The sequence below is a fragment of the Cavenderia fasciculata genome (assembly GCF_000203815.1).
Source record: "Cavenderia fasciculata unplaced genomic scaffold Scf_ET2XIPL01CNAVH-3, whole genome shotgun sequence".
Classification (NCBI taxonomy): domain Eukaryota; phylum Evosea; class Eumycetozoa; order Acytosteliales; family Cavenderiaceae; genus Cavenderia; species Cavenderia fasciculata.
The window spans coordinates 1,422,753-1,432,482 of record NW_004457723.1 but is presented as its reverse complement, the minus strand read 5'-3'; the positions used below and the strand labels follow the sequence as shown (position 1 = coordinate 1,432,482).

General features: G+C 31.3%; 5 protein-coding genes across 5 annotated transcripts; 1 reads left to right on the top strand and 4 right to left on the bottom strand.

Moving 5' to 3' along the window:
* Positions 1 to 111: 111 nt before the first annotated feature.
* On the bottom strand, positions 112 to 4,414 carry DFA_07411 (uncharacterized protein; the record flags this gene model as incomplete). The annotated part of the gene is made up of 10 exons (XM_004367214.1): positions 112 to 1,436; positions 1,512 to 1,805; positions 1,871 to 2,116; positions 2,179 to 2,436; positions 2,517 to 2,998; positions 3,080 to 3,286; positions 3,355 to 3,693; positions 3,766 to 4,017; positions 4,095 to 4,233; positions 4,309 to 4,414. 10 exons carry the CDS (start codon positions 4,412 to 4,414, stop codon positions 112 to 114), a joined length of 3,648 nt encoding a protein of 1,215 aa, XP_004367271.1.
* Positions 4,415 to 4,801: 387 nt separating this feature from the next.
* Positions 4,802 to 5,551, bottom strand: DFA_07410 (elongation factor 1b-related protein; the record flags this gene model as incomplete). Its single annotated transcript, XM_004367213.1, has 2 exons — positions 4,802 to 5,348; positions 5,466 to 5,551. The coding sequence occupies 2 exons, from the start codon at positions 5,549 to 5,551 to the stop codon at positions 4,802 to 4,804; spliced, it is 633 nt and encodes a 210-aa protein (XP_004367270.1).
* A 581-nt stretch (positions 5,552 to 6,132) lies between these two features.
* Positions 6,133 to 6,258, bottom strand: DFA_07409 (uncharacterized protein; the record flags this gene model as incomplete). The annotated part of the gene is made up of 1 exon (XM_004367212.1): positions 6,133 to 6,258. The coding sequence occupies one exon, from the start codon at positions 6,256 to 6,258 to the stop codon at positions 6,133 to 6,135; it is 126 nt and encodes a 41-aa protein (XP_004367269.1).
* Positions 6,259 to 6,638: 380 nt separating this feature from the next.
* Positions 6,639 to 8,229, top strand: DFA_07408 (uncharacterized protein; the record flags this gene model as incomplete). The annotated part of the gene is made up of 2 exons (XM_004367211.1): positions 6,639 to 6,715; positions 6,798 to 8,229. The coding sequence occupies 2 exons, from the start codon at positions 6,639 to 6,641 to the stop codon at positions 8,227 to 8,229; spliced, it is 1,509 nt and encodes a 502-aa protein (XP_004367268.1).
* A 247-nt stretch (positions 8,230 to 8,476) lies between these two features.
* mcfH (mitochondrial substrate carrier family protein) lies at positions 8,477 to 9,729 on the bottom strand (the record flags this gene model as incomplete). The annotated part of the gene is made up of 3 exons (XM_004367210.1): positions 8,477 to 8,851; positions 8,937 to 9,246; positions 9,311 to 9,729. The coding sequence occupies 3 exons, from the start codon at positions 9,727 to 9,729 to the stop codon at positions 8,477 to 8,479; spliced, it is 1,104 nt and encodes a 367-aa protein (XP_004367267.1).
* Between the last annotated feature and the right edge of the window lies 1 nt (position 9,730).

Below are 9,730 nucleotides of genomic sequence, written 5' to 3'. Positions count from 1 at the left end.
ACAAGACCAACCTCCTGAGAATTCTAATTGTAGAGTAGGTAAGGTAGTCTTTATATTTAAATATATATATTGGTATTTATTTAATTTTTGATAGACTACTGATCAAAGCTATTAATCATTTAATCTTTTTAATTTAGCTTGTAAATGTTGATCTTGTCTATTCTTTTTATGTTTGAAATGCAAGTATTTGGCAGCTGCACCAATCAATGCAATGGCTGCTATACCACCAACCACCACTCCAACGATAATCTTCCAAGTGTTGGATGAGGTTGACCGGTTGCAATTGGATGTGGCATCACTGTCATGTGAGACCAGCAAACTAAAATCGGGGTCAATGATGGATTCAAAGTTTGCAAATGGTAGATGGATACCGATGGATATGGATGAATTGGTGAGGCTGACTATTTCATTTCTAGAATAGGATACTCGACGATCTGAAAGGACACGATCCACAAATCTGCCATTAAAGATAATATTACCCTTTACAATTTGAAGGTATTCCACCGATTGAGAATCAAATTCCGATGCAATAGTTGGATTGATTTTGTTACCATTGCAATCCTCTCCTTGACCAATATCACTTTGAAATACAACACGTAGTGAATTCAAAGTGGATTCATAAATCCAAGATGATATATTCATTGCCAATTTAATATCATTGGCTACCAAACTACTATTTACACCTGCAAATTCAACTATTCTATCATAATTTGATTGTTGTAATATAACTTGAATTGAAACATTATTTTGATTTTGATTTTGATTATTATTATTGTTTGTTGAATTTAGATTATATGTTACTATTCTTAATTGACGTTGACTATTATTTTCATCCATTGAGATATTTTGAATGACTGTCCATTGGAATGTAGTCATTTCTTTAATAATTTGTCCATCCATTCCTAGTTCTTGAATTGAAACTAGGTTAAATGAAAATGATTCACCATCACTAGTGTTGAACGATGCTGATGGTGTGGTTGTATTGATTGTCATTTCTCCTCCTGGATATGGTGCATTTTGACATTGATCACCACTGTAACCATCGGTACATTGACATTGTCTTATTCCATTCAACACTATACAATATCCATGTAAACCACATTGACATTCTTGACTATCAGTTGTCGTACTACTAGTAGTCGTCGTCGTGGTACTACTACCATTGTTGTTGGGAGGTGTTTTAAAAACAATCATAGAATCTCTTTTAAATATCCATCCTTGAGTATTGATAACCAATGACTTTACACCAGGTGTAATAGGAGTATCCAAATTATACTGACAAGTTAAAAAACTTGCATTACCATTCACATAGGTCCAATTTACAGATTGAATGGTAATGATTGAACTGTCAAAATGATCTGTTCCAAAATTACCATAAATTGTTATAATTGTATCATTTGTATAATATTCTGGTATTGATGTTACATATGGGTATGCTAAATAAAAACAAAAAATATTAATATAAATAAATCGTTGAACCATTTAATTATTAATTACCAACTCTAGCTTACCTTGTTTAAATATTTGATAAAATGGTAATGAAACACTATTCCATGGAGCATTATTTAGTTTTGATACCTTTACAGTATATTGTTGTTGATCTTTTAAAATAGTAGGTAAGAGACAACCTAAAAACTGTGGTGTCAGTCTCTCAGCGCTACAAAAATAACCATCCACTTGAATTTCATAGGTAAATGGATCAAGTGTTTGATTAATCAATATAGTATCATATCCAACAACAACATATGTAGTTCCATCCATTGATTGTGTAAATTCTGTATTTTTAATAACAATTGGATTGGTTACTAGTAAAATAAAAATTAAATTAATAAATTCATTTAGGCGTTTGATTAATATTAGAGTTACTTACAATTAGGTAAATTCATTGTATAAACTGTATTATTTGTATATACTGACAAAGTAATATCGATGAGACTGGCCAAGACGAGAGGTGGATTTGGTGCAACTGAACACAAGATATAGGTTGTATTGAAACTTGTTATTTGACAATTAAAAGACCCCATAATGGTAGCATTTGGTTGTGAAACATCAAAAAATCCAATCAATTCAAAACTATATGTATTTCCAATTGGAATAATATTTGCACTAGTAATATCTAAAATAAAAATAATTAGTTTTGAAATTTATATATATCTACCTAATTAGTTTTTAACATACAAAATAAATACCAAGAGATAGTATGAGTAACAGAATTTATACCACTTCCTCCATAGTTTTTTAAATTTCCAAAAGTGATCATCAAACTTCTTGGTTTCTTGTGAACATTTGGAATTGTGAACCCCATATTGGTCATTGGATGAATGACTGTAATGTTGGTGTGTCCATAACCAAGATTCTCTCCCACTAGTTCTATTTGTTGAGTTGAATCTAGAGGTTCAACTGTAAACAAATACGTAGAGGTAAATAACCTTGTTGCTAAAAATAAAATAAATTAAATAAATAAGTATACTTTTTTTTTTTTTTTAATATTTATACTAAGAGTTTGATATACATACGACAAAAATAATTTAAAGGGATTGTATTTTTAATGGCTTGTGGTAATTTAATGATGCCTGTGAAACCAGCATAATTACATTTAAAACAAGTTGGTACATCGGTGATACTTGTTGATTCAATATTTAGGTCGTAGAGGTTACAATATGAATCTGGAACAACTCCATTGACATTGGTTGATTTACTGACATCAAAAGATCCACGATCTCTAAATGAAAGAAACTGTGGTACAGGTCCTGTCACACTAGTACTTGCCGATGCCATTTTAACAGATTGGTATTGTACGTTTGGTAAAAAGAAATTACTGGTGTCTGGCAATGCCAATGTATTACTCATATAACTCCAATTGACAATTGTTACACTTGGTCCCAATGAAACTAATTGGGTCATATAATCAAATGTCACAACAAATAAAGATGTACAACCAAGCAGTAAATCATATGGACTTAGGAAATCACCAATATAATTTTGTGTTGCAAATGAACTAAATAAATAAATAAATAAATAAATAAAAAGTATTGATAAATATGATCTCTATCAATCATCATTGTTTATGTTTACATACAAAGTTTCAAGTAACAAAGGTAATGCCATAACTTTAGCATGAATACCATTCAAGTTGATATTGGTTATTTTAGATGCTGTAATGTAGAGTTGTAATTGAGTGGTTCTATCAGAGTGTTCCAAAGTCTGTATACGTAATGAATTTAGATTTGGAAACTTGTTTGATTCAAAATATACATTTTGTTGATCAAATAAACCATTGAGTGTACTAAATTAAATAATAAATAAATGACCGTGTTGTAGTTATATATATATATATATATATGTAATACATACAGAGATTGAGCACCAGTTGAATTTAAATAGGAAATGGTTGAATCGGGACATGATACAACCAAATTGGTTACCTGAGCTTCAACATTGATACTGACTGAACCAGAGTTGGGAGAGTATAAAGCAATGAGTGAAAGAGGAAGAAAGTGATTTTGTTTAATGTGAATTGATCTTGATTCGTTTGGTAGGACTGGAATCGTTGTTCTAAAGTACAATACATTAGAATTCTCTGCAAAATCAATCGTTTGTAACTCATTATTAGGTATGATATTTAAAGTTATAATTGATGATGTATTGAAAAATGATGATGGTACATGTATCAATCCAACTGTATCTAATTGTCTAAAATTAATTAATTAATAAATAAAACAAATTAGTTGTTGTTATATTATTATTTTTGTTATATTAACTTACAAAGTTGTTAAAGATGGTAATCCATAAGGAAAAGTAATAGGTGGGTTGTGTAGGTTGTTACATTTGCTGATGTATATAGTTTCTAATAATGGTAATCCTGTCATATATGATAATAGAGTAGAATTATTTTCAACACTGTATCCACTCACAGTCACTCCACAAGTTATGAATATTTGTTCGAGCATTGGGAACTCTAGTTTTTGTGCAATGATAGGATCAGGTGTCCCTTGAAATACACCATCTCCTACTCGTCTAATAGAAAAAACAATGCAATTAGAGTTAGTCTATTTATCATATCATACTAGGTCATCTCAATGTTTCAAACATACTCTATAAAAGTGACATGAAACACAGTATCATTCTCGTACAACTGACATGTAACACCCCAAATAGTGTAACAAACCGATGTTATATTGGTAATAGGCCATCCTAATTTAAATTGTTTTGATAGCCATACAAGTGATTCCACTATAATAGTTGATCATAAAAAAAAATAATTGAATTTAGTAGTAGTAGTATACTATAGTAGAGTTTGATACTTACACTCTGCTTGAGGTAATGTGGGTTGTGACTGAACATGTTGAATTGAACAACCAAGTATTATAAATATAAATAATAATAATAAATAAGGTCGATCAAATCTAATCATTTTATCTATCTCCTCTCTCTCTCTCTATCTGTGCTAAATTGAACAATAAATATTGTATGGTATGATATTGTATGGTAGGCAGTATAGAAGGCGATTGAATCTAAATAATATCTCAAAGATAATATCCAACTTTTAATTTTAAAAAACCCCCAAAACGAATGGAAGCCCTACAGTCGAACAGAAGGCTTCTGACCCTCGGTGATTGGGGGACTTAAGAACCACTTGATCTATCAAATTCGGAGGAAATTTTAATTTGTTTATTATTGATGATGTTGGTGATGATGACCTGTCTACCGATACTATAATGATTCTTTTAAAAGAATTATAATATTGTTGTTGATTATTTTTAAAGACAAACATGGTGTTTGGGCAAAGGTTGCATGATAGTCAGCGATAAGTATTAAATGAAATAATATCGACTGATTGAATCAACTCTTCGATATCATTTAAAGTGTCTTCTAAATCTTGGACACTAACTAAATGGTCGTCTACAATACATTGGATGGAGAGACTGTGCATTTTAAATGCTGTTGGGACAAGCTTGGAATGACCCCACTTTAATCCATCCATCGAAACTGAACGTACAGCATCTTCAACATCCTTCATTGAGATGGTGTCATCCCAAGTCTTTACCTCCATGACTACCTCTGACTTTGTTTCCTTTACCTTTTTAGCTACTGGTACCACTCTCTCTTTGTTTGGCAATGAGGACATGTCTTCTGATGCGTCGAATAAATCAAAGTCATCATCATTTTCAGAATCTACCGTAAAATCTAAATTGCGGTGATTAATTTGTTCCAAGATGAAATCTTCATCGGTACAATAGGCAGCAATAGTATCAAACCATCTTGTAACATTTGTAAATCTCTTTGCATCAAGTTTGTTATCTACAATCAACTTGAATACTTTTACATCAACATTGGTTGGTTCATATCTAAATTTAAAAATAATTGATTAATAAACAAAATTATTATTATTATTATTATTATTATTATTATTATTATTATTATTATTATTATTATTATTATTTACCAATTGTATTAATACATACCCAACAATAAATGTTTGATTTAATAATAAAGAATTGAAATCTTCAAATCCCTTTTCAGTTGATAAATTGAATGATGTTGTTGTCATCTCTTTTTTAGATAATTAATTAATTATTGTATCTTTTGGTAAATAATAATAATAATAATAATAATAATAATACTATTATTGTACCCATATTCCTTTTATAAAAGTAGTTGTTATCTTTGTTTCTGTAAAAATTCTCATACAAACCATCAAACAAAGCAAAGGTGTTGGGAATAAGATCAGTTTCGGTATAGTAAAGGCTCTGATCACCTGCGACTTGATACTATGTTTGTTTGTCTTGTCAACTTCCCACCTACATGTCTTGCTAATCATTCACTCTTTTGATTGACCATTCTATTTCTTTTCATATATTATCTTGTGCTCAGCAGTTTAATGCTTTGTGGTTGTTGTGAATCGACTTGTAGGTCAACAAACTAGTTATAATTATACTACTAACCCACCATTTATATTTCAACATTGCAAAGTGACCATTTATCGTACTGTGAATAGTATTATCTCCTTTTATATCGTAGACTATAATTTCCGTCCGAAGATATTAGTCGTACTCGAGATTGATGGGGAAAAGATAAAAAAAAATAGATTTTTAATTTTTTTTTCTTTGTCCTTTTTTTAATGACAGCTCATCAAGCTCTACGAGTTGGTCTCCTAGTTCTTTGAGCTTGACTATCAATCGCAAATAGTAGAGAATTCTTCACACTTTTGTTCGTAGCAAAGACAACACCGAGAGACCCTTTGGATTCTTGGTTCATAAAGATCACTCTTGACACCCAGGATCAACACACTCACTCATCACCATCATCAACATCATTCATTACCCCCGATACTTTAAAGAGATCAATCACTCTCGTTTATCTATCTCACAACTCTCCCCCTGGTATAACCGATAAGCATAAAAGAAAGTATTATCGTTGTAGCTTCATTTCAAAATAATAGTAATAGCAACACATTGACAATAGGATAGCAAGACAAAGAGAGAGTACATTATAATCTTCTGTATCAATAGTAGACAGAGAGAGACTATTGTCTCTATCCTCCTATCTATCTATCTATCCTATCATACTCTTTCCCTTCCCCTTTTACAACAACATAACTAAAAATAGAATAGAAAGAAATAATAACAATAATAATAATGACAACCAAAAGAGAATCACCTAAATTACAAGGATACCTCTTCAAAGAGGGAGGTATTTATAAAAGTTGGAAAAAGTTTGTATAGACACAAGATAAATATAGATATATCTAGATATATTGTTATTAATATATTATTCATTTTATATATATTGTTTAGGAGATGGTTTATAGTTGAAGGAGAAACATTAAAATATTATGTAAATGAATCAAAGGATAATTCATTATTAAAGGGTACTATATTATTGTCGTCGATTACATCGGTCAAGCCAGTGACTACCAATCCACACAATGCCAAGAGTTCGTCCACATCGGCACTTTCCTTTTCATTGACTGGATCCACATCGAATTTGCAACCGAGTCACGGTGCTAATGGTCGTCCCCTGTCCTCGTCTATCCACAATATTCCTATTGACGCTGCTAGTAACAACCTACTTCATCACTCGACTAGTGGTGCCGGAGGTAGTACGAGTAGTACCGGAAGTACAACCAGTGCATCAACTACGACTACTTCAACCACTACAACAAACAACAACAACAACAACACAAAAGATGGGGACAACCATCTAAACAATATATTACATTCACTACATAGTAGTATCGATCATCATGGCGAACATCATCATTATGGTTGGATATTTATTATATCGACGGCACCTAGAACCTACACATTGAGAGCATCCAATGAAGGAGAGATGTATTATTGGATTCAAGGGTTACGTAGTATCCAGGTGGATTCACATATCATCTCGTTTACCAATGCCCAAAAAGAGCGTAGTTCAAAAACACTCAACCGAAATAGTTTGGAGCTCGATCCACACTTTTGTTCACAGGCACACATCAAGGAGCAAGTCACAGGACTCCACTACCAAATCTGCGAAATGAAACAACACCACTCTGAAATGAAGAGTGAATGTAAAATAGCAATCCAAGACTTTAAAAACCTACTTCACATTGTTCAAGAACAATTTAAACGTTACAATGTAGAAGTTGAACAATCAAAAAAGAAATTAATTCATATTAGTAATACAAATTTAGTTAATTTATTAAATCATCCAAATCATCAAAATCATCAAAATCATAATAATTATATAAATCATAATAATCAAAATGATCCAAACAATAATAATAATAATAATACTAATAATAATAATAATAATACTAATCATTCACAAATTGGTAACCCTTCTACTAATAATAATAATAATCAAAATTTAATAACACAACCACAAAACTATGAAATGTATAAAATCAATAATAATAATCAACAACAACAACAACAACAACAAGGTCATGGATATCCAATAGCACCAAATGGAATGGTATTATGGTATCCTGATAATTCAACGACAACATGTTTTGCATGCAAACAAATCTTTTCCTTTTTCAAGAGAAGACATCATTGTCGTAACTGTGGAAGGTTATTTTGTTCACAATGCTCTGATCACCAAGCCATTGCACAAGGTTACCAACACAATGTCCGTGTTTGCGTTCATTGTGCAAAGGATATTTGGACAAGTAGCGGTATCAAATCAACAAAAATGACAACAAACTTTTTAACTTTTAATTCAACAAATCAAAGTCAACAATAAGTTACAACAACAAAATATAACAAATAATAATAGTAATAATAACAAATAATAATTAATAAGTCAGATAATTTATGAATCATTTGGAAAGATAGTTATTGTTAAGTCAATCTACCATTTTTCCTTTTTAATCATTCCATATATGGATAATTTTGGAAAACAAAAAAAAACATTAATAATAAATTGATCTTTCTCTCCCTCCCCCCTCCAAAATCCGTATATATATATAAGTTAATATCCACCAATCCATTTATTGTTGTTGTTGTTGTTCAGGTAAATTTACAGATTTAACCCATTCATAAGTTGAAACCATAATAGCACATGCTGGAGCTACCTTTGCAACTCTTGGTATCATTCCTTTTGTAAATCCTCCCCATCCTTCATTTTGAATGATTGATCTTGCTTGATTGAAAAGTCTTCCTGTTGTTGTGGAACTTGTTGATGCATTTGTTGTTGAAGAATGACCTCCTCCTCCTTGTACGGTCATTTGAACTCTAGTTTTAATAACATCGATTGGTGTTGTTAGAATGGCAGCAATTGATCCAGACATTGCACCAGCTGAAAAATTAACTAAAAATGGTGATATGGTTTGATGTTCTGGTTTATAATTTGTATATATAAAATTCTATATAAAAATAAAAAGAACAAGTTAATAATAAGTCATTTATATAAATGATCATGTATAATATTGATATACTACTATACTTTACCTTTACAATTTCATAACCAGCCCAATAAAAAGCAGAAAAAGGAACATCACGAATTAAAGTTGGAACTAGTCCACGCCACAATCCAGTGAATCCTACATTGTTGACAATGTCTTTGATGAGTGGTACCAACTTTAGATTCTTTTTAATGATACCTTGGGAATTAGTTCGCACCAATTCAAATGGAGAGGTAACAGATGCCGATATGACGCGAGCCAGTGATCCCGTTACCAAAGGGATCATATATACATTATTTATATTTGGGTATAATTGATTTGCCTCTTGTTTTAAATATTCATAGGTTGTAAAATATCTAAATAAAACTAATTGGTTAATATATCCACGTAATCATCTTTGTTTGTTTGTTGATTGCATACATTGCCGTTGAAGGAATTGTCATTAAAAGAGATGGAGTTAAACCTCTCCAAAGAGTGAATATTCCTTCATGTTTGGTGATTTGTACGAATGCGTCCATTGTACCTTTAAATGATTTGGTTGATGATGACGATGACGAAGCAGTTGAAGTTGCAAAATTAAATGATGTTGATGCAGATGAGGTAGGTGCCTTTATATCAATCTGGGTTTGTAATCTTGTCTTTACAACATCGAGTGGTGTAACAACCATTGCGGTCACCATACCACCCATTATACTAGCAGCCATTTGTTTCTTTATATTGAATTCAGTGGTAATCATTCCTTTCTTCTTTGGTTGTTGGTCATCGTTGCCATTGCCACCATCACTGCTATTCATATTGTTTTGTTCAGTTCCAACATCATCAAATCTTAATCTGCTCATT